Raw genomic sequence first — 25,360 nt, 5'->3', positions numbered from 1 at the left:
AACCTGAGCTGTCTGGACCACCAGGACAGGGCATCATCGCAGGCTTCACACCCACTCAGCAGCTTAAGGGGCCCCTACCTCAGTGCACCCAAAGTCACCATCCCGTGGCGGGGTGCCTGTGCCGGCCGCAATGCTCCGTGTGCCACTAACCCTGTGCAACCCCAGTCAGTGCCACGTGGTGGTAGGCCCGTGATGGCCGCAAGGCCTCGGGTGCCACTAACCCTGTGCAACCCCAGTCAGCGCCACATGGTGGTAGGCCCGTGCTGGTCGCAAGGCCTCGGGTGCCACTAGCCCTGTGCGCAACAACTCATAGGCCCTTTATGATTGGGAACCGTGGAGCGTCCGTCATCCAGTCACCACCGGCAGAGGGGAAGGTGACGTCGTCAACCCCTTATGTTGGCGGAGTCACATGGCCTGTGACGCCTGTGCCGGATGGGTGTGGTGTGCGTGAAAACCTGCCCTCCGGGAGTGGCTGTGACATGCTGACAACTAGACCAGAGACCTGCACACCACCAGCGAGTATACCTGCGACGGGTAGCAATGAGGGCCCCCCTTTGGAGCGTAAGCGGAGTGGTCTGGACTGCCGTAAGCCAGACCAGCTCAGGGCTTGCAACAATGACTCGTGGGCTCTGGGCGTGGTTCGGTCCATGTCCGGACATGGAAGTGACTGATGTGTGTGTCCCTGTAGTAGTGTCCACGGCACCCGGTACACAATATGCAATGTAGCACCCTCTGACTGGAATCCCACAGGATGAGCATCATTGACGCAAGGGAAATCACTGTCCCTACATTCATCCACACATTCATACATGAATGATGAAAGACTTAACACAGCAGTGCGTCACTGGATGTTTATTGCACATCCAGTGCAGTTCTGCAGCTGGAGCGGTACAGGGCAATGCCGAGCACACTACACAATATGGGCCCATGGAGGGCCAGCCACAGTCCATCCGGGGATGAAAAGTACTGCGGAAGAGGAAGGGTACAGTCCGCAGTCTGGTCGCCGTGTCATTGGTCATCAAACAGGATATGGCAGTCCATGTCGCTGTCCAAGGTGAGTGCATCGGGGGTCAGTGGAAGGTCATGGGGCCATGTGCTGCACCAAGCAGAAATAGGCCACGTGGCGGAAATGAATGCTAGTGCCTCCTGATCACAAACCCATCCACGTCCTCGTCCCCGGATGTGTGCTCTGCCCCACCTGTGGGTGTTGCAGTACCGTCTGAGGCACTGTGTGCCACTGAAACATCAGGTGCTGGAGTGGATACGTCTGCCGCACTGAGGCAATGGCACACCAGGGGGCGTAGATGTGGATGGTGTGGGGACAGCAGCATTTATCATCACCACACCTTGTGGCAGCAATGCCATGACGAGGATCTGCAGGGCATGGTAGATCCCAGCTACATTTTGCAGGTGTGCAGAGGTGGCAGCCATCCTTTCCACCTCCATCCGCACCATGTCCTCCATGAGCCTCCGCATGTGTGCCAGCTCACGGCTGGTATCGCTGGAGCCCCTCTGAGCGGACAGGTGTTCTTCTCTCTGCGTCAAGACTCCAGCGATGTCAGTCAGGGCTCGTTGGAGACTATGGAGCGGGCCTAGACACCCATGGACGGCGTCCAGTTTGGTAGCCATGAGGTCGAACCCCACCCGCACCTGCTCAGCCGTCTCCCTCTGGCCCTCCAGCACATGGCGTTGGAAGGCCATGTGTTGTTCTTGGGGGTCTTGGGAGACTGCCGGGCCATGGGTGCCTCCTGCTGAGTGGTTTGGGTGGTGGGTGGGGTCTACTCGAAGCAGCTGGGCATTCCTGACCCTGGAGGTGAGTCGCGGGTGATGTCAATGATGTCTAGGAGGACTTGTGCGTCAATGCTGGGGTTGTCCTCCTCGTCATCAGTGAAGAGTAGCTGGGACTGCTCTGCAGGGGGTGTTCACGGTGGCCCTGCAATGTGAAGGGGAGATGGTGTATTGCAATGTGTCCACATGTATGTAGCCGCATGGTCCATGTTGACATTCAGACAGCATGGCGTTGTACATTGTGACAGTCTATAGATCTGGGTGATGACCCAGAGTCATTGAGGGTGTGCACTGTGCTCTGCTTGATTGTGCATGTGTGCCATTGTGGCCATCTCCACCCATCCCCCCCAGTACCTGGTGGTCACTCAACCTGTTGTGGTTGTGTTGTGTCCTGTCGAGCAGTGTCTGGTCTCCCTACTCCGGCCACAGTATCTACACTGATGACTGTCGACACCAGCTCTTCCATGTCGCCCAGCATGAGCTGTGGTGCTGGGCCCCCACCTCCAGTCTGCATTGCTGCCTTCAGGTTGGCTGTGAGTTTCTCCTTGGTCTTTCGCTTGATGTCATTCCAATCGCCTCTTGACCTCCTCCATTGTCCTCTTGTGCTCTCCGACCGCATTCACCTTGTCTACGATGTCCCGCCATATTCCATTCTTGGTGCCCAATGACACGTTGGAGGTGACGAATAGTTGTTGAATGTGTGCCATCACCTCCGTGACTATGATCCTGTTCGCCTACGGACTGAACTTCGCCTTCCTCTTCTTCTTGTCCTTGCCCTTCCCTGTCCCCGAGGTCCCAGGCTGGTCATCCGGGGTGCTTGTGAGGTTGCGCTCGTCCTCTGCACCTGCTCCAGCTGCCTCCATGGTGCTTCGGTGTTGGTCAGTTTGTGTTTGGGTGTTTTTTTCTACTTTTATGGTGGCATTTCCCACCTGCCAGGTGTGTGTTGCAGGCCGGGCGCTGCTTATCGCTGATGTCCTCATCGTGTTTCGGCCCATCGCAGGTTTTTTGGAGTTGGGGTTTGTGTTTTTATCTCCGTCGAGGTGGTTGTATCGCGGGCATTGGCCGCGGTTTCGGCAAACTATCGCATGGGGCCGCCTTGTTGTGAAATCCACGTTAACACAGGGTTATTTTCTTGCGATAGGCTGCGATGTGGAAAGTTGCATTAACATTTTTTGCTGATGTTTAGCACACGTTCTTGTGAATATACCCCTTGGTGTTGAGGAAAGCCAACGCATTTATGGTGAATCTTTGCATAAAGCAAAATGTATGAACCATTAACCAGTAACAAATAAACATGTCAAAATTCAGAATTAGAGCTCTGAATTAAATGTATCAGGTTCCTTAAAAGCGTTGAGAAGAACTGCCTGCATGTATGATGTGTATGTCTGGGACATTAAAAGGTGGGAATGGGATATAGTACAGTCGGGCAGCTTCGGATGCTTTGTATCCTGTGTACTGATTATCAGTCAATTTCGTCCACCACGTAGTGTGGCAATGTAGGAGCTTACAGATAGCCCTGTCAGTTATCTATATTCAGATTCGGACTCAGGGGGGTCTGGTATCATCCCTGACCTTGTTCTTATATGTGAATATTGTGTTGTCCCACTGATTCGCAATAGGGCGTTTGTGAAGGCCCCAGGCCCCCTCCCTGTGGAGAGCAGTGCTCCCTGCCTCTTCCCATTTCAGGACTGATATAAACCGCTGTTTATTTAAGGGAAGAAGGGTTGGAGATTTCCACATTTATCTGATAGTTCTTTTGGTTAATAGTAAGGCTTGATCTTTGAATCCTGAACCTACTCTCTTGTCTAAAAAGTCTTTGTTATACAAGGTAGAAGCAAGAAAGACTATAGTAAGATTTGTCTACTCATATTTGGTTTTTGGCAGTGTTTAATTCTTTCACTGGTTGGTGAAATGGCTGGCTCATAAGAATCTTGGCCATTGTGTATAACATTTTTACCAACAGAATGGGTAAAACCCTAGGATACATCTGCCCCTTCTCTAGCAAGTCAGTATTGATAGCAGGTGACTGCCAAACACTCAAGGCATTAAACATTCAATGCAAAGTATAGTGACTGGCACCTGTGAAAAGCGTACTGTCATCAGGCACATGGGATAGTGTGAAAACCGGACATGGCTTTCCATATACCAACAAAATTCACAGCTGCAAGGTCCCCTATTATGTTTGATACCTTCAGATAATCCAGGCCTTTTACTCCAAAACATTTTACCTCTAGTGCTTTCAAGGCCATGGTTACAATGTTAATTCGAAAATGTCAAGTCCCAGAATAGAATGTAATGTCTGTTAAAGTGTCAGGATGAATTTAAAGTGAGACATTTGTCATGCAATACTTGGCACCTATGAATGTACACACAACAAGAGCACCACCTTAATGTAGTCAGGCAAAGAGTGCAGAAAAGCAGTGGCGAGCATGGTTAAAGTATCAAGTTTCAGGTGCTTTAGAATGCAGGACTACAAATTAGTCTAGTATTATTCAAGATTTGAAAGGTTTCACAAGATACTATGGTGTTAGCAAGGTTGATCACCCCTACAGTATCTTAATATTCAGTAAGGAGCATGTGAATGACCCCCGACTGTGTCCAGGATTTTATTTTATTATAGCACTCATATTTTTAATCCATGTATAGTCCTGTAAACAGAATCCTGACAGAGTGAATGGGAGGGGTAATGAAATGTGAGAGAGGATAGTGAGATGTGAGTGAGGGTGCAATACACAAACTTTCAATGCTTAAATCAGTCTTGCATAAGACACCTCTCCGGAGGTAGCTGTGTGCTCTACAAATGCTGGTCTTTCATTTCATAAGTCCATCTTTTGTATTCCAATATATGAGCTATTTTTTTGTAAGCAGAACTGTCCCTTCTGCAATCAGAACTTTGTGAAGTAGACAGTGAGTAGCAGCATTTTGTTGCCATGGTCTGTCTCCTTTGAAGACTGTGGGATGTCTCACTTGTGGTTATGCATCTTTTGCTGTGAGAATCCTGTCCCTTTTGTAGTCAGAGCTTTCCTTTTTGATGTCAGAACTGACTGTTTTGCAGTTATAGGACTTAATTTTCCATAGAGAGGGAGCACCTTTTGTTGAGAAATGTCATTAATGGAGTTGGAATACCAATTCCTTTTAGGTGTGTCTGGACAGCTCAGTGATCTGATATCCTGTTGTTACCAATTATTTAAAGTTTACATGGAGTGTTCATTTACTCTACCCACCAAAGTATTTTTCAAATCACGCTATTGTCTGTTTGGTGTATAATTCCTGGCCCTATGGATTGCTTGCATTGTAATGCGCATGGGAAAATTTTACATAACAAAACTACACTGGACCATCACATATTCAGTTGTTTATTTGGTACATGTGGTGGATACAGAAAGTGATCACTTTTTAGGTCTCGCCTAGCGATGCAGCGCGAAAGCGCTGTCGCTAGCGAGATCTATTGTTACTGATTTGCTTTGGAAGGGAGACAGGACATGTGCACGTGCAGGACGGACTGCAATTCTGAACGTGCACGTGCGCTCCAAGTGCGGCGCGCTTTACACGTACAGCATGCCCCACTTACCGGCTCTTGTGGGGACTCTGTGCTGCTCCTCGGCTGGTTTTGTGTCTTCAGCCGGTCACTGCAGCAACACGCGGGGCTCTGTCTTGTTCTTTGAAGGGTGTGTGACCTTAGAATAAAAGCTAGAAGCCCTCTGTTCTAGTACTTTTGTGCCATCATACTCACTGTTGCCACTGATCCTCTGTACATTGGCACTGCAGATCTGGACAATGCTGTTAAAATCCCGGGATGGGGAGCGCTGCGGGTCCAAGTACCCGTACATGGCGGCGGTATTGTGTCTGCTTTTTCTCGCTACTGTGAAGGCTTCCCAGATGCTACCTCCTTCAATCCAATACGGCGATCTGACTTGCCCCGGTACTGCTCACAAGCCCTCTCCACTGTTCCGGCCTGCACCCTAGCGTTAGGGCCTCTATAGTTGGGTCTCTGAACCTGCCCCAGCTGTCAGCTGCGTACCCAAACACCCATACCACGCATGCGCCACACGCAGAGCAAGGCACGCCTTACGGCGGGCGCACTCGATCCTTACGTGCTACGTCACAAGGGCTTGGTTGGAAATAGAAGACAAGGAATTGTTGTAACAGGTAGCGTGTCTTTACTGTAACAAATCCCTCACGTTTATTTTAAATTTTCGCTATAGTTGTATTTTTCCTAAAATTTTATATATCGTTTTGTGGGGTTTCTCAGTTTAACATAATTACCAGTTTTCTATGACTTGATGTTTGAGGTGTGAGGAAGATCCTGTTATTCTGGGTGATAGTGCGTGGCACATAAGAACTAGCAGTGGCATGGCCAATAGGTCCCGCCTTTTGGATGTGAATGCAGACCCACTAGCGTGGCCATTGTTTTGTGCCAATATTTTTTACCATCATCAGGTGCGATGTTGCGCAAGCGTGCACAGGTCATTTATAAGCTGGGGTGGTGGACGAAAGAGGAACGAGGAAATGTACCACTCAAAGAAAAAAACAAGCATTTGCAATGAAATAGGTCTCGCAGTTACACGAGTTAAAGCTATTGGCATTGTAAATGACAATGCCTTTTATTTATGTTTTTAAAACGAAAACAAATATAAAAGGCATTGTTATTTGCAATGACAATAGCTCAAACTCGTGTAAATGTGAGACCTATTGCATTGCAAATGCTTTTTTTAAATGCAGCAGGTGTTTCCTCAATGTTTTAATTATGATTCAGAATGAAAATCAGAGATATTGGCTTTGCTAGTGTTTGTTTTGAGTCCCAAATGGATGCTTGTCTGTTTGTAGTCGGAAGGTTGCCACGTAGTTGCCAGACAGTTGGAGTTGTTTTTTTGGTAGCCAGAGCGCTGTTGCCTCTTTTGTTATCAGAGAGGAGCCTGATTGTGAACTCACACTTTGGGGGATATTCTCAAGAACGTGATAACTACCGCAAAAGTAGCTTAACGCAGCTCTTCACATCGCAGTCTATCACGGGAAAATAACACTGTGTCAACGTGGTAATCTCAACACGGCGGCACCGTGCAATAGACCCACCACAACGCATAAAATGAACGGGCTAAAATTAATGCGATGCCGCAAAAATGCGAAACACTAATGCGGAAAAAGCGGCGATGACGGAAATCGCGATACAAAAATCAGCGAAAACCAGCCACAGGCCTGCAATCCCCACACGACATGCGGGAAAAAGCACTACAAAAGTAAAAAAAAAACACATACAAAAGCCAAACAACAGCGAAGCACAATGGAGTCAGCCGGAGCAAGAGCAGAGGATAACCAGAAAACCACAAGCCCCCTGGAGGACCAGCCTGGGACCTCGGGGTCAGGGAAGGGCAAGGACAAGAAGAGTAGGAAGAGAAGGTTCAGTCCACAGGAAAACAGGATCCTGATAACAGAGGTGATAGAACACCATCAACTACTGTTCGTCGCCGCCACTGTGTCACTGGGAACCAAAAATGGAATATGGCAGACCATCGTGGACAAAGTGAATGCAGTTGGAGTGCTGAAGAGGACAATGGAAGAGGTCAAGAGGGGTTGGAATGATGTCAAGCGCAAAACCATGCAGAAACTCGCAAACAACCGGAAGGCAGCAAAGCAGACTGGAGGTGGGAGTCCTGCGCCACAGAAGGAGCTGGACGAGATGGAGGAAAAGGTGTCCACAGTCATCAGTGGGGAGCCAGTGGCAGGAGTCGGGGGCCCGGACGCTGCTCAACATGACCGGACACAACAGCAACAGGGTGAGTAACAACCAGGGACTGGTGGGACGGGAGGAGATGGGCACAATAGCACACATGCACAAATAAGCATAGCACATCTGCTAACAAACCAGGCCCCAGACCCCCAACTCCCACCAAGAGACCAATGCACCCAAGTATGCAACATCCCAGCACTGTATAAGCACAGAAGTCAGAGGCACACCGCATGTAAGGGATAAGGGGCAGCCACATCAGAGCTGCAGGGGCGACCCCCCCAAAGTGCGGCACACACACATCACATGCAGAGCACATCAACATTAACAACGATGTGGCACAATCCTCAACACGTCCACAACAGAACAGAGGACACAACTGGTGCCGCTTGTGTGCAGAAAATGGCCAATCACACATGGCATCGCAGTGAAATATGAGTTGACAATGTACAAGTACCAACACACATCCGTGATGTTGTCGAAATGTCCACTGTCCCGCATCATATAGGCAGCTCCCCACAAACAGTCACAATGTACACTGTCATTCAGTCTGAATGTAAACATGTACAATGCGCCGACATACATGTGATCACAATGTTAAACTACAGCTCCCCTTCACATTGAAGAGGGAAATTCAACACCTCCTGCAGAGCAGTCCCAACCTCTCTTCACTGATGACGAAGAGGACCACCACACCTTCGACTCTGACGCCCTCCAACAGCTCATGGACAGCCTCCGCAGCCCACTTCCAGGAGCAGGGCCGCCCAGCTGCTACGAGGAGAACCCACCCCCTGCACAGAACACACAGCAGGCAGCACCCACCACCACAGCTGCCTCCCAGGACCCCCACGAGGAACACATGGCCTTCTAATGCCGTGTGTTGGGGTGCGAGGAGAAGCTGACTGAACAGGTGCAGGTGGGGTTTGACCGCATGGCAGACAAACTGGACGCCATACTTGGGTGTCTAAGTCCCATCTGGGACCACTCACAGTCCCTAACGGACACCGACAGTCCGCTCCATGTCCTCCAAAGAACCATGGTTGACATTGCCAGAGTCCTGACTGTGCGACAAGATCGACTGTCTAGTCAGAGAGGCTCCAGTGAGCTTGCCCGGGAATTGGGACTCATGCGGAGGCTCATGAAGACCACGGAGCGGACGCGTGTCGAAAGAGCGTCTGACATGGCTGCACACCAGCGAGAGGTAGCTGGGTCTCTCAAAGGCAACAAGACCCTCCTCATGGCATTGCTGCCACAAGGCCAGGCGCTGATGCATGCTGCTGCTACCACTGTATCCACATCTCCGGCCCCTGATGTGTCAGTGCCACACAGTGCTGGAGACAGAACACCACCACCCACATGTGAGGCACCTGAAACAGCAGAGGACGAAGATGCGGATGAATCTGCCCTCGTGGTCAGAAGGACGCAGTAGCATTCATCTCCGCCATATGGCCTGTTTTTGCTTGGTTCTGCTCTCTGCATCATCACCTTCTACTGCCCCCGATGCACTCTGCGACACTCACCTTGTACCTCGACATGCACTGCCATATTCTGTTTGGTCACCAATGACACAGCTATCAGACTGCGGACTGAACTCCTCCTCTTCTGATGTACTTGTCCTTCCCTGAAGGACTCTGGCTGGCCCTCCACAGGCTATCAATGTAAAGTGGGGTTTGCATGGCTCTGTACTGCTCGAGCTACAACACTCCATTGAATGTGCATTAAACATTCTTTGTCACATCAATGTGTCATGTCTATGATCTTGCAAGTGTGGAGGTATGGATGGATGTAGGGTCAATGATTCCCCCTTATGTTCATGTTGCTCATGTTGTGGGTCTTGGGTCACAGGGTGACACATTGCCGATTGTGGTCCAGGTGGCGCCGACACTAGAACGGAGACACGCGCATTAGTCACTTCCATGTCCAGCCCAGAACGGAAGCACATCCAGATCCCCGGGGTCATTGTTCACACCCTTACGCTGGACTGGCATACACCAGGCCAGCCCACTCCACCTACGCTCACAGGGGGGGACGACAACGCTACATGTCCCAGGTCTTCCCTGTGAGGATCTGCTGCTCACAGGTCTAGTTGTTAGCATGCCACAGCCACTTCCTCATGGCTGGTTCACACCCACACCACACCCATTCAGCACCGACGTCACAGGACATGTGACCCTGCCAATAAAAAGGGCCTGGCGCATGTGTTGGACGCCATTTCCACTCTCTAACTGGGTGTCCCCATGTAGTTATCATTTATGCATGAGGGCCTAGGGCCCTGCCACCTCACATTGCCCGGTGCCTGGGGTGACATGATGGCGTCCGCACCACGGGACTCAATCATGAAGGGTCCATGGCTTGCGTGGCACAGACTTGGTGGCACCGGATACACTGCGGCAGGCACAGGCACACTGCCATGGGCGGGTGTCTTTCGGTGCACTGAGGTGGGGGCACCTAAAGTGCTGAGTGGGTGTGCAGCCTGCGATGAAGCACCGCCCAGGCGGTCCGGAATGGTGGCATTAGTGTGAGCCCTGCTGGACCGCAGTGTAGGCCTGAGCCAGCGGGCGGTGCGGGCCTACCGACATGTGGTGTCGCCTCGCAGTTTACAGAGTTAGTGGCGCCTCTAGTGCTGAGCGGGTGGGCAGCCTGCCATGAGGCCTGGTGCACTGATATGTTCTCTGCCATTGCGAAATCAAGACCAGGAATCAGGTGTGTGACCTGGTGGCCCGCGGTGCGGAGCTCCAAGATGTGGAGGGTGCCATGGTCACGGACCCCAGGCTTGGAGCTCCCACTGGCACGTGGTGGGCCCTCTTGGAGACACGCCGGTGGCGGAAGGTGAGCAGTGAGGCCTGGTTGCGCAAGGGATGGCAATCACCGCTGGGCGGCGGGAGGGGCTGGGGTGCATCAGTCTGTGTGCGCAGGGGCGGGCAAGCGCGGATGGAGTGTGCTGCTGTATGAACTCTGCCATTCATGTCTCTGGCAACTGTTTTAGATGAGGGACCTGGGGGACTGCAGTGTATACTGGCACGTGGTTGGAGACACACCAGTGGCTGCAGGTGAGCAGTGAGGCCTGGGTCTGCAGTGTCGGCACTCTCTCTCCCTCTCTTTCTCTCTCCCTCTTTCTCTCTCTTGCTCTCTCTTTCTATCTCTCTCTCTCTCTCCCTCTCTCTCTCTCTCTCTCTCTCTCTCTCTCTCTTTCTATCTCCCTCTTTCTCACTCCCTCTCTCTCTCTTTCTATCTCCCTCTCTCTCCCCCCTTTATCTCTCCCTCTCATTCTCTCTTTCTTCCTCTCTCTCTCTCTTTCTTCCTCACTCTCTCTCTTTCTGTCTCCCTCTCTCTCTTTCTCTCGCCCTCTCTCTCCTTCTCTCTCTTTCGCTCTCTTTCTCCCTCTCTTTCTCTCTCTTTCGCTCTCTCTCTCTGTACTTTGCTGGGCGCATGACACACCTTCTTATCTGTATTTCTGTCTTGCAGGCTGTGACTAACAGAATGCCCTGAGAAGAACTGCCGTGCCTCTTCAAGATTGTTGTTTTTTGTTTAATCAATAATAACGTTTTTATTTGGATTATATAATATGAATGTATGATTTCCCTTTTTCTGGCTGCACCGTGATGTTAGGTGTTGTGATTGTGCGACTTCAGATGATTTGTTTGGTTCATGGTTTTGTGGTGTTGATGTGCATTCTCTTTGTCCAAAGGGAGGGGGTGTGGGTGGTGGGGTCCTGGGGGTGGTGGCGGTGGGTGTTGTTGCCCTATTGGGGATCCGGGCTGCATGTTCAGTTGTTCCTGGGCATCTCTTGTTCTTCATGTTTGGCTCTGGGTTGTGCTCCCTTGGCTGGTGCCGGTTGTCGTCCGACTTTACACCAGGTCAGAGCAGGTGTTACTTTCCTGCTGCTCATGTTTTGGGATCTTATCGCCGATCTGGCTGGTCGTTGAGAATGTTGAGGAGTGGTGTTGTCGCGACTTTTTGCTCGGGAATGCCTACTCTGCATCTCATTAGGGATAGTTGCCAGGGTCATCCGTGGCAATGTTTTTTGAGGATGCTATCACGGAAAGCCGGTGATATCGGATGTTAGCACCAGCTTGTGAATGGGGCGATAACTTTATCGCGACTTTGGCTGCGCTAAGGTGCCGATAACTTGGCGATAACTCCTAAAGAATAGGCCCCTTTGTTATTACGTAGCTGGTTGAAGCCTTTCATAGTGCCGCCTGTTTTTAAAGTCAGATAGATTTCTCTCTTCTTGTATTTTTTAGCTGCAACTGCTTTTTTTGCATTCTCGTTGGTACTTTTGTAGCAGGTGGGTTTGCTCTGTTGACGTAAGTGGGCTATCATCTGTAGTAGGTGGGCTAGCTTCTTTGCAGTGAGTGTCTCTCCAGCTTTATACTAAAGGGGTTAACTCTTTCAAATCTGAGGCTAAGAAGCACCACAGTGAACAACACAGGCCGTCCGTCCTTAGTGACTTTAAAGAAGGTCAGGATTGTGGCTGGACGAAGCTGGATTCCTCTAGTGAGGTTCTGTGAGAGCGAAACACACGTCAGAAGTTGCTTTTGCTTCTACAGACTGGGCTCGGATTGTAGTTCATTGATTCAAAAGCAGCAATACTTCACGTGATCCAATGATTGATGTTGCCAGGTTCAGGCCGTGCTTGGACAATAGTATGATAACCATCAATGAGTGATCTGCTCAGGTCTCCTTCTCCTGTTATGAGCTATGACGAGAGCAAAACGTGGCCGGAGTTCCTTTTACCTATTACAGGTTGCCTGGATGGTTTGCTAATTAGCAATGCTTTCTCTGCAATAGTCAAGTCGTTTGCTGCCCTGGATGGCGCTATAATAATTATTTCAATAAAGACTAACAGAATGTCGGCATACTTGCGGGCAGAACATGGTGATGCTAGTAGGCTGGTCGGTTTCATTTAAATTGCTCTACAAATAAAGATGACGTGTACCAGAATCCCCAGAGGATCTATTCAGTTCTGCATATTTTCTGCAGTGTGTCACCCTTAGATTTTGATTATTTCATTAGTATATTATCAGAGCCTATCACAAACACAACAGGAAGTAGAATCTTGAGCAGGAAATCGTGTGCCCATTTGCTTCACGTCATCCGAGTGCCAGAGGAACCCCCAGGGTTGAAAAGCAATACTTTCAGTGACGTGGCAGGGGTGCCGTAAACCACAATGCAAGGAGGAAAACAGACCCCCACAACCCATGGTTTGATGGTAGATAAACAGACATAACAGATATAAACCGGGTGCATTGGACCCCTTATAACTCTGAGCCATGAGGCCGTTGCACCTGGTGCAGCATTAATAGTTACGCTCATAAATACATTATTTTAAAAGAAAGCATAAGAAATATATTTGTAGCACAAAATTGCTGCCAATACATTTCTCTACGTTTCTGACTTCTCGGCTAGGAACACGTCAAGCATTTCTAGCGAGTTCAGGCCGTCAGTTGAGCATTAGTGCCTTCAAGGGCGCTTGTGAATTCAGAAAAAATGACAGGAGGCAAGACGACAAGATCAGTTTCAGAAACCTATGGGCAAGCAGGAGCTGCTGGACCCAACCGTGGTGGTTGAAGCCTTCAAGTCCAGTTATGGTGGGCCCTGGCCTAATATGGGCTCTGTGTAACTGAGAAATGTACCCCCTCAGCACCTGACTCAGTCGTAGTGTGGGTTGAGCAGTCCAAAGCTTCTTGGGGTGGCGGTAGGTGTAAGGTGAGCATAGACTCACAACTCAAAATACACCCATCAACCCCAATGAATGATTGCCCAGTCAAATATTTACTTTTTATGTAAAAATTTGTATTTTTCTACCAACGCAACGTATAATACAACACAGTGCATACAATATACACAGTCATCTTAAGGGAGGCACTCTAGCGTTACCCAGGTCAGCTCCTGTCCCACTTCCCCTTCCACGGATGATGGTTATTCTACATTCACGTTTGGTCTCATCCAACCCAGGCCCCACTGGTGAGTTCAAGTCTTAGAAGTTTTATGAGGGCTTTTAGCAAAATCCATGTGTCCCTGTGCCTGGGCGCATCAGTCAGAGCCCTGTGTCAGTCTTACTCACACTCACTGGGATGGCATTCTAGAGTCCCTGGGCACGCATTCCTGGCAAGGTGGTAAGCAGAACTCTGGAATATGCTACTGTGGTGGCAGATATCCACGGTGCTCCCTCGATCTAGAGTGACCCAAGGAAGCGCGAACCGCTGCCTTGCTTTACTCTGCGGCAGGGAGGCGTGCCTTGGGTGGAGCGTGGATGTTCCCTCATTTCACCCATGGATTTTGGTGCATTCTCAGATTTACCATTAGTGGTAGACCTGGGAATCCGTTAAAATGCTACACTTCCCCAACTGAGGTGTAACAAAGAAGAATATCTTTATTTCTCTTCGTTTTTCCCCTTTCTATGTGTACTGAATTCTATGTGTGCCCTTCCTGCACAAAAACAATCCTTCCTACAACGCAGGCACCCTTGTACCATAACGTAAGGGTGACTGCATTGGTGCTAGGCAGCCAAAAGGGCGCCAAGGACAGGAGCGCACCATATAATGGTAAATACTGCACATTTTTGCCCTTTCCCTATCACACAGCATGATAAATCTGGCGCTAAGTTTTTTTTCTCTCACATTTCCACTAGATGTGCTGCATTTCTCTCTATGAGCCCACAGTCTCTCCTGCACACAAGGGAGGAGTTAGGGAAGCTCTAAAATTACCTTGAAACGATGAGGTATTATAGAGACAGCACTTTGTGCAGATTATTTCAGTTCTGACCACAGTTAATGTTGATCCACATGCAATCAGAACCAATAGAACAGTTTGCTTCCAAGGCAACCTCGATTGCATAGCCATTTGCGTGGACTCATTAACAACTCGATTTATACACTCTAGCTGCCTATTAATTCTGCCATCCTGGTAAGATCTAATATTATCCTATTGTATCACTTTTCCATTTTCTCTAGTGATCCGAAACTACTAGAGACATGGGGGGGATGCACTTCTAATAATATCCAGTTATCGGTGTACTCGATTATATCTGTGGTAATTTGGTTGTGAATTCATGTGCTTCTTACAAGTGTAATCTGCATTACTCTGCCATAAAATTGGTACCAATGCTCGGTTCCATATGGCAGCGATAACATTTCACGGCCTCAGGTTCACCTGCAGGAAGACCCCTCAGGGTTCATAATATTAATAAGCGATAATACCATAAAACTCAATACCAGATGCTTCAAAGGTGTATGTCTGGATCTGCGTCTCCATGTGCCTAATAGTCGCCAGTGGCATAGCATAAGCCTCCACAGCCCCGAGGTGTGGGGGGGGAGGCACCAACTCCAGGGGACCCCCTTAGCAAAAGTAATAAGTGGTGGGATGGGGAAGGCCCCCTCAAGTTTGGTTACGCCACTGATAGTAGCCATCCCCGCTCCACATTACTGGAGGTTTTTGTCCTCCTCCACGAAGCCAATAAAGACCACCAATGGTCCTGTCTTTATATTAGGGCGAATTCTGCGAGGTCTGTGGACATGCAGAACCCTGAATCCATGGGAGAACCGGGTTCTCTGAATTATAGGTGGGGCCCGGTAACATGAGCCAATTTTGAATATAAATTGGGAAGATTTGTAGGTCGGGAGCGAGTGGGGTCGGCTTCTGTCGGCTGATGGTGAGCTTTTAAAGTAGTGGGGCATAAAGCGTGCCCTGAATTCCAGCAAGTCAGGGTTTGGAGGGTGGTTAAACTCCCCCAAAAGTATTTTGAAACAAATTGGGTTTCAGTGCATTTAAAGCACAATTATCACATAAATTTGTCAACAAAATATACACGGGTGCTACCCATATATCTGGAATTATCTCCAGTAGGTCACAGAATTCTACCAACACAGACCCCAATATGTCATGAAATATCTCCATCATACCAGGGCACGCTTTGTACCATGGGTGCCTCCTTGTGCCAAGAATTACATCTAATATGCTAGTGCTAGAATTTGTCTGTGGATGCCCGTGTGTGTTAGTGTTGTAATAGAAAACGCATGGACTGCTGTAGCTCCTGCTGGGCCCGTCTTGCTTGTTTGTGAAGCCTGGTAAAAACACTGTTAATGCACGGCTCAAACGTTGAAACAAATGGCGTTGTTAGCGTCTGTTTTTATGCATGATTGAATAAAATTGTGTATTTCAATAAAATAGGTGAATAGGGTTTAGATTTGGTTTTACAAGTCGGTCAAACGTTGACATAACTGAGATGATCCCATGCGTGACTGCTTCGGGCATTCCTGGCTTTTTAGCCAAAACCACTTTACATGTTGGGATTTTCAGCCCTCAAAGTGTTACAAAAAAACTACGAGTCCAAGAATGCAGCAATGTAGTGCCTTAAAACCATGACTAGTTGAAGTTGTCACACAAGGCAATTGGCCATTTGACAGCTGTGTAAACAGCTGAGCAAATAAATTTCAACACGTGACCTTCGTACTTTATTCAAGGAAGGAACTAAAGGATTACTGTTGGGAAGTGCCCATATAGGAATGCATAATAGTTAGAGAGTGAAAGGACTGCAGTAGAGTCTCCTCTTTCTGTAGGGATTACAGCTGTATACAGCTGTATTTGAAATTTAATTTCTTATGGACCATGCACTACAAATTGCATTGATGTTGAAAATTGCAAGAAAGTTAAACTAGACGTTTCCTGTGCCCTTTTTAAAGTACATTATCTATTTACGTTTGTCATAAAGTGAAATCACCTTGTCCATAGTTCTGTGGAACTGGAAGTCCACCAAAGACGTGGCTGCGTCAGTGTTTGTAAAGAGAAACCACTGTGAATGGTGACACGATTCCACTCTCACTAGTGCAAAGAGAAAGCCAAAGGGGCATATTACCAACGAGTTGCGATAATTATCGCATAGCGCGCTCAGCGCTGTTTTTCTTATCGACGGCTATCGCTGGATTTCATCGCCGTGATAGCGCGGTATTATCAACGCTCATCTCAAAGGCGATAAGAAATCCAGCGATAGCGGCGAAAACACCCATTATCGTGAGAAATCCAGAGATAACTGAGCAGCGATAATAGAAAAGCTTGCTGATACGATAGTGTGTACTTAACCATACAATCCACCTCCCATAGGCAATAAGGCTAAGTCAGGTTTTTTGCAGGCGTTAGAATCATGCAATAATGGGGGCTTAGCGTGCCTTTTATCGCTTTGCTGTTCAGGGGCCGCGTTGTTAATACCGCGATGTTGGTTTTGCGATCATTTCTCATGTTGTCTTAGGAGGGAACGCCTACTTTGCATCTCATTAGCGATATCTATCGCTGTCATGAGATGCGTTACAAAATTGGCTGCTAACATGCGCTAATGCATGTTAGCGACGCCTTGATAATATTGAGATACAAAAATCGCCGCTTTTTCGGCGCTACGTGCCAAAAAAGCTGCGATATATCTCTTGATAATATGCCCCAAAATGAGAGCGAGAAAGAGTGAGAGAGAGGAAGAGAGGGAGACAACTGGATGGGAGGGAGTCGGGAGGAAGAGTAGAGATGGGCCTGACGGGGCTGGGAAGCTGCAGGGCTGAACAGCACTCTTCCAGAGTGCTGTGTGCTACTCTTCACAGCTATGGGCTCCGTAAAGATGTAGATGATGAAAGGGCTGCAGACGCCTGCACCACCTGCCCCGTTTCCAGATCCTTCTGAGGTATCGTGTGGGTTTCTGTTTAACCGAGTGCTCTTTATTTCTTCACCTGGCCACAGAGCACCTTATGGATAATTAATTGGTGCGGTAATGCTGTAGATGCATGTACCACATGTCCTAGCTCTGTACAGAAGTCATGCAAGTGTAGGCAAGTGGTGATGCAGATGCATATGCTGCTTGTCCTGGGTCCAGGTCCTTCACAGAGACCATGTGGGTGCAGACCCACTTAACCTGAGTCCAGCTCCTTATAGAGACAATGTGGGTGAAGACACATGATGCTGTAGATGTACCCACCACATAACCTGGACCCATCTCCATTCAGGTGCCACATGCGTGTAGACAGGTTGTGCTGCAGATGCAGGTACCACTACTCGTGGTTCCACCTGCGTAGCTAGAGCTTGAGGCGCCCAGGGCTATCCCTCAGATCGCCGCCCCTGGGGGGGGCAGGGAGGGGGGTTGCTGGGCAAAAAGGACGGCAAGCACTTGAAAGAGGACCAAGAGACACGTAGTATCGCCGCTAATAGTTACCTCGATCATGCAAGTTACATGCACATACATGAGACGGTCCAAGGCTACACAGTTGAATACACCGGTGACTGGCAGTACAAAAGAGAACACACAGACTGCATAATCTATCTGGAGTCTCAGAAAAACCACATGTGACATCCATCAGAGAGCTGTGTGAACAATTACCTGGTAATCCCCTCAGCACAATGCAAACATGCACATACATGACACTGTTCAGGGATCCATCATCTACAGCTGACATTAAATGACCATTCATCATGGTCCCCCCCATTAAAGCAGTGCACTTTGTGATCTACATGGTACATGCTCTTTGCAGCAGGCACATTAACCCTCTGTGCTACCTTTCCAGGAGTCAAGTGGAAGGCCACTAGACAAAACTCGGATCTCTCTCTAGGAAGAACATTAATCACCGAAGTTATCATGACATTTTTATTGTTTCTGAAAATTGCTGGAGGCCAGGAAGGAGGCAGCACGTTTTTTTTAAACCATAATATTCTTGCAAACACTACGCACCCACCAGAAATAGGTACCCAGTGCGGTCACACCATTCGCACCGCCATAACCTGCTCAAGGTTCATGTGACCTCAGTGACAGAGTCACAGTGACTGGATCACTGTTGCTCTAGGGTGTGCTGCTTCGTAGGCCTGCCCGCAAGACAGGAGATGAACTTCAGTATGGATTGTGGTGGACAGGCCTTCAAGGTTAACTCACAATTGACACCACTAGGGTACACCTGCTTGTGCTAAGACATCAAGCCGTCTAAGGTCTAGTGGGACCTTGTAAGGTCTAGCTGGGAATATGCTCCCTCAGTAGAGTGGTCTGGTGGACTGGTCATGAAGGCTGAACCCAGTTCCCCAGTTCCAAATTCGACAGCTCTGGCCATAGTGCCACATCCTCTCCCCCACTGAACACCATACTGCCCCACTGAGAGAAACTCTCACTGCCTTCAGCTACAATCTAATTGTGCCCGCTATAAACACTTGGATGTGGCTCAATTCAAATTAAGCACTTGATAAGAGTAATATGCTGCCTATAAAAAAAAAAAGTACAAGCAAACACTCATAGGGAATGCAATATTAAGTAAAGCATGTGAAATGTAAGCAGAAACAACATGGTTACCTTAACGATCTCTCACTCACTATTCAGAAATCAGCGAGTGGTTGTATTGCAGTACCTCCAGGAATGGTGCACTTCCCCACCTGGGGACAACAATGCTGTTCAAAGAAAGACGAGAAAACAAAAGTAGCGCTTCACTGCAAAGTCTGTAAAGGGAGGCTGATGTGTTTGGATGTGAATAAAACCAATCTGGCCACTTTGCAACCCCTCTGTCTTGCTTTATTTAGTTATGTATTTATTTTTCATATTTAAAACCTTCTATTTCTCTCTACCCCGCTGCACTTTGGGATAGGAAAATGTTTTTAAAAAGGGCATTTCCCGCAAGATTGTTTTTCTTTTTTGGATCCATTTCACAGGGAAGCAACTAAATAAAAGAAGGAAAGAGGTTGTGAACCGTTTCTTCAAGTTATGGTTTTCAGTAAGTGAGCAGCAAGACAGAAAGAGAGGGAATAATAGGAAGAGAGGGGGGACAGCTGCCAGCACAACAAAGAAGAGGACATTGCCCGAGTTCTATTCCCTCTCTGCCCGTCCCGAATGTCCACGAAAGCAAGCCGAGCCTTATCTGAATGCCTATGTCCGCTCCCAAAATAGTGAAGCCTGGGGCGGACCGCCCCCCCCCCCCCCCCCCCAGCTACGCCACTGCCTTACAGAGGCCTTGGTGGTGCCAGTGGCGCTGCAGCCCTGAGCCCAACACCATCGCAGAAGCCATATGGGTCCAGATGTATGCAACATGCCCATCTCCTTCTAAGAGACCAATCAGGTGGAGCTAGGAGCTGCTGCTGATGCATGTAGAACTTATCCTGGGCCCAGGTCACTCAAAGAGACCATGTGAGTGCTTCAAAAGGAAGTGCGCCTTCATCTGCAGCCAGCTCCTTCAGAAGCACCGTATACGTCCAGATAGATGGTGAGGCGGGTCTAAGCTGTGCTCACCTCAACCAATGGCTCTTTGTTACTCTACCTGAGGCCAGAATTCCCTGCAGAATTTGGATGGGTGGAATGATGCTGTAGGTGCATGTGCAGATTGTCCGTATCCTGAATCCTTACCGAGGCTAGGTGGGTGCAGACAGCTGGTGCTGCAGATACGTGCATTAATTGTCGTAACCAACGCTCCTTTGCAGAGACATGGTGCTGCATATACACATACCATTGGCCCTGGGCATAGTTCCTTTGCAGAAGTCACGTGGGAGGAGGTGGTGCTGCAGATCCCTACACCGCGGATCCAGGGGCCAGCTCTTTACAAAGGACATGGGGTGCAGAGAGGTGGTGTGGCAGCTGTATTTACCAAGTATCCTAGGTGCAGCTCCTAAGAGAGGCCATGTGAATAGAGACTGGTAATGTTGCAGATGTGTGCACCATTTGTCCTGGACCAGGCTCCGTCGCAGAAGCCCTATGGGCCACTTGTTCTAAGCCCAGGTCCTTCGCAGAAGCCGAGTGGGAGCAGGCAGGTGGCGCTGCCTGCCTCCCTGCACTACAATCCCTCAGCATAGATCCTGTGGCATGGACCCGGGCCAGGAATCCTTTAAATGCCTTTGTGGTGAGAAACTTCATCTATACCTGGCCTCCAGCCCGGACAGGAAGGGCGCCGGCCCCCCTGGCCGTGGGCTGGCACTAATGGCACCTAATTGACTCCCCCAAAGGAGAGGAGGTGAAAGTAGGAAACCGATCTGCAATCAATACGACATTGGAGCACATTTAAATCTTGCACGGTGCCATTTACACATTCACGCCACTCTTGAAGTTTAGGCAGCAGCTATAACAGGCTCTAAAGTGTTTATCGTTAACCAAGGTCGGTATTAGGAACAGCACCTAGCAGGGAGAATAGAACCTGCCCTCAAGGAGACATTGGGGACACGGGGGGGGGGGGTCATATACAAGAACAACACCTGTGTGTGTGTGTACGAGACAGCAGTGGAATAATATAACCTCTGCCTGAGCAGCTTCTCTGCCCTCACACTGCTGCTCACACAACTCTGGTGTTTTGTAGCATCCCCCACTTAATACACTTTATGCTGGCTTATTTGTAGGAAAGTCATCTTGTGAATGTCTACCTTGTACCTAATGGGTATCATGCATCTTCATAGGACATGCACTCCTTATTTACAATTACATACTCGTAGGACATTCACGGTTTAAGTCTCTTTTGTATGTTTGTAAAGCATATGCTCTAATAGATTATTGCATGCTCCTCTGATAAACAATGTAACATTGCATGCTCCTAAGAATGCACCCTCTCTGCCAGGTGACCTTAGGAGAACATCACACTTTTGCACAGATTTACGAACATTTGACGCAGCAAGACAACTTGCTGTGCTGCACTGCTTGAAATGGAGAGACCCGGAATGCACCATCATTACTAACATATGGTGCCATCCTACCCACTCTCTGTGCTGGCACACGTGTGGCTGCCAAGTGCCAAGAAATGGCGCACACTTACTTGGAAAGAAGAAATAATGAGGAGAAATAAACATATTTCCCCTTGTTACAGTTTAACTAGGAAGGGGTAGCATTTTTACACATTCCTAGGTTTATTAGCCTTAGTAAATCCGTGAATGAGGCAAAAACCATGGGTGGATGCGTGGGAACACCCACGCCTCACCCATGGAATGCTTTCCCTGACTTGTGCTGCCTTGCTTTACTCCAGATTTACTATGCCATGCCGAGCCATGTGTGGCACAGTAAATCTAACTTACGGTTTTGTGTGGCCTTGAGTGACGAAATGACAAGGCAATCCCTTGATAACTCTGGGCCTAAATGTGAGTACCACGAATGTTCATGGGCATGCACTCTAGATGTACGATTGCATGCTCCTAGGACATTCTCTTCACCTGCCCAATGTTTATATGATAGTCATCCTATTTGTTTAATGGCTTCCTCTTAGGACATCCCTCCTCGTATGTAAAATAACTTGTTCCTAAAACGTCAGCCCTCTCCTGAAGATCAGGCTTCCTTGAGAAGATGCTTTTTAGACACTCCCTTTTCCATATTCTTGCAGCGCTAGAAACCTGAATGCTGTTCAGTTTCTGTATTTGTTGTATAATTTCTGTCTGTTTGTTTCTTTCAGATTGGAACCCCTAATAAGTCTGCGAGCACAGAGTGACCAAAAATGTAAGTATTCTTATATTTACATATCATTGCTATGTTAAGAGTAGGTTTTGCAAGAAGGTCATATTGCCCTTAGAACCCCATATCTCATTTGACTGATGCCCGATAGAGCTACCTTGTTTAGCTAAAGGGGAGACGGACCGTGGATTCCCTCCTTGGACGTCACCTACCCAGTCGGTCTTTAGACAGACTTCCTTTCGTCTCTCCTGTCGCCTCTGCCCTCATCCTCCCTCTTCACACTTCCCCTTTCCCCCCTCCACTATTTATGTCTCTCCTCTCTCAACGGTATGGAGTAATTTTTATCATAATGTGTAATTGTTATCTTTTTCTGTTACATTATGGAACCTAATGTAAAGCGCTCTTATACCTTCGGGTCTAGCCAGCGCTATATAAAACTCTTTAAATAAATAAATAAATCTGCCTCTAAGTTTGCCCTCGGGTTCCCCAGATGCTTTCTGCCCCCACACCTCGTCAACCACACGTTCAGGGGCAGTCACTATTTAAAGTTGACATTGGGGGACGTTGCCCGTCCCTGATATAGAATAGTATTTGCACCATCCAGAAGAACCTAATCAAAACAAAATGGGCCCCAGCATACCACCCCTCTCGCAGCATTCATTCATTTCAGGAAGAGGAGGGAGCCAAGGAGATAAAGCGAGGCGAACAGTGGAGAAACACGCCCCCCCCAGCGGCCAGGCACCCGTCATGTGCTTCACGTTAGCTCGTTTTGAGGTCAGGGACACATGGTCGAATTCCATAGCTCAGTTCAAGAAAAACATTATGAAACCACGTTTAAAGTGTAGAGACCTTACCAGTTTTCTTGTTCCAGGGAGATCTGCTTGGAAAAAAATACTCTATTTCCAGCCTTAAATATCTGTACGGGAAATCACAGAAACACAGTCAGAATTGTTCAAAATTTCTGCACTTTCTTTAAAAAAATCGTTACGATGGGAACAACTCGTACTAGTTTTAGCAGTGATCATAGACAAAGCGCACAGTCGCACTGCTCTCTAGGTCGCAACCTGCTTCTTAAAAAATCTGCTTAAACAGGTTAGAAACCTCTCAGATATGCAAGTTGAGAAGATGGTCTTAATTTAATTCAGTAGGAAAAAAAGGTAAGTCGCGCACACAAGGTTTAGATATTAATGTCTGAACTTGGCTCATGTGTTTTTATACCACCCTTTCAGCTTTGGAGCACTAGTGTTTGTTTTGAAAAAGACCTTGGTTAGTGCTCAGAGGCGCCAACTTCCATATTTCCCTGGGGGAGTGGGTGTGTGTGTGTTGGGGGGGGGGGGGGGGGTAGTTCTAAAGCTCGAGCGTTGACGTCTATCATGTCATTGGAAAAGAAGTCACTGGAAGTGGTCATGCCCGAAGTGCCAGTGCTGGGAGTTATATTTATTATGTGGCAATGAGAAAGCCACTCTATCGATCTATCTCCTTGCAACTCTATATAACATGTGCAATAACCCGCCAAAGCTATCTTACTGCAAGTGGAATGCAACCAGCGAACTGCAAGGTACTCAGACAGTTGCAGCAGTCACTCTTAGGGGCAGATTTACAACAAAATGCTAAATTTGGCAGCATCGCCCTCCGACATTGCCAAAACGCAGGGATGCGCGATAGTTACAATACGGCGCACCCCTGTGTTTTCCCTAGCGCTGGCGCTAAAATTAGCTGCCTAGCGCTAATGAAGCACACATAGAATTAGCAAATCGGCATTATTTAGTGATTGTTTATATGCAGGAAGGGAGTCGTACCTACACAGAAACAACCATTAATGGTGTTTTGCTCTTTCTGTGTGTGCTGCAGAATGCAGCACACGTAGAAAAAGCAAAAACAAGGAGAAACGAAAGCATTTCTCCTCGTTTCGCTATTCTAATGCCTGCTCTTGTATGGCATTCGTTTTTGCCTCTGCTTCAGATTTACACCTCCTCGAAAATCTGGGGCAGTGTCAAAAAGCAATGGGGGTTGCGGTGAAATGCCCACAGCAACACCCATTGCACGTCCCTTTCAAACAGATACCTGCATGAAAGTGTACCATATTTACAAAGCGGCGTTTAGCCACAAAAAGTGGCTTTACTTTGCAAATATGGAACAGGGCATTGCGCCACAGGAACATCGTTAAAAGTGACGTTCCTATGGCGCTATGCCCTTGTAAATATGCCCGCATGGGCATGTGCTTAACTCCCGGCTATCTACTGCCAATGCTCTCAGACTCTCTTTGACACAACATGCAGAGACCCCAGTGCTTGGATTTATTGAAAGGGTTTTAATGATAGACGTTGTTCTCAGAATGTCCTCCCTCATGTAGTGTGTCCCTAACACTGTCAGGTCAGCCTTATGAAAGATCACCCAGGGGTACCTGATGCAGGTTCACAACCAAGCACACCCTCTATTCACGAGTTTTATTTGTATGGAGAGTGCAGCCTCCTCTAAAGGTGAACTCACAATTTAAAGTCCCATGGTGAATTAAGTGTGCACCCGCTGCTGAGGTTAACATGTCAGATCAAGGCACAAAGACACTGCAACAACAGCCCTGGGCTCTCCTTTGAAAGCTCATTGTTTTCAGGTGTGACGGTGCAGTGTGCTCCACTAATCTGAACCAAGGGGCATGTTTACAAGGCCCTGTGCCACCAGAGCATCACTTTTTTTGATGCTCCGGTGGTGCACAATGCTGAACCATATTTACAAGGTAACGCGAAGCCACCCTGCGTGGCTTTTCATGGCCTTGTAAATATAGCCCCCTTTCATTCCTTACTCTGCGTGAAAGGGGCATTCCATGAGCATTGCGGTGGGTGTTTCTACGCAACACTCATGGAATCTGATGCATTCCCAGATTTACAAGGTTTCGCAAACCTGGGGATGCATCAGATTCTAGCGCCTCCCCAGGGGAGGCATTAAAGTGGTGCAACAAGGAGAAATACCTTTATTTCTTCTAGGTGTTTGCTCTTTCTATGTGTCCTGCATCCTGCAACACAGAGAAGGAGGAAAACGCCATCACAAACTGTTTTTGTGCTGGAAGGTATCTCTTCCTGCACAAAAACAATCCTCCCTGCAACGCAGGCACCCTTACACCAAGGTGCTACGTTGCCTGCGTTGGCGCTAGGCAGCCAATTGTGCACCAGTGCAGAGGAAAGCACAGGGATGCGTTGTATTGCTGTAAATACGATGCATCCCAGCACTTTCCTAATGATGCAGCTCAGCGCAGCCAGATGGCTTGCAGCCCTGCATTATTTTCTAGTAAATATGCCCCCAAGTCTACAAGTGGTAAATAGAAGCCTAGGATTCTAAACAAACCGCCCTCGTGCGAATGGAGTCAAATGGCAGCCTAAGTATTTACCAAGATCAACATGACCAGCACAGAAGAAAACTGACTGTAAACTGTAAATGGGTAAATAAGCTGATGATTCTCAACATGAAAACACGTAATCAGGAGG

The 25,360-nt window shown here is 48.3% G+C and overlaps 1 protein-coding gene across 2 annotated transcripts in view; it reads left to right on the top strand.

The window, feature by feature from the left end:
- The window catches only part of RELL2 (RELT like 2), a 156,944-nt gene that overhangs the window by 125,411 nt on the left and 6,173 nt on the right, over positions 1–25,360 (top strand). For both annotated transcript variants that reach the window (XM_085617782.1, XM_085617781.1), the window contains exon 7: positions 21,883–21,926. In XM_085617782.1, the coding sequence (XP_085473908.1) occupies positions 21,883–21,918 (36 nt within the window). In that variant the 3' untranslated portion in view covers positions 21,919–21,926. The remainder of the gene's footprint in view (positions 1–21,882; positions 21,927–25,360) is intronic.

This window comes from Triturus cristatus, chromosome 7, assembly GCF_964204655.1.
Source record: "Triturus cristatus chromosome 7, aTriCri1.1, whole genome shotgun sequence".
Lineage (NCBI taxonomy): Eukaryota > Metazoa > Chordata > Amphibia > Caudata > Salamandridae > Triturus > Triturus cristatus.
The sequence above is the reverse complement of the archived record's forward strand: the minus strand, read 5'-3'. Positions and strand labels throughout refer to the sequence as shown.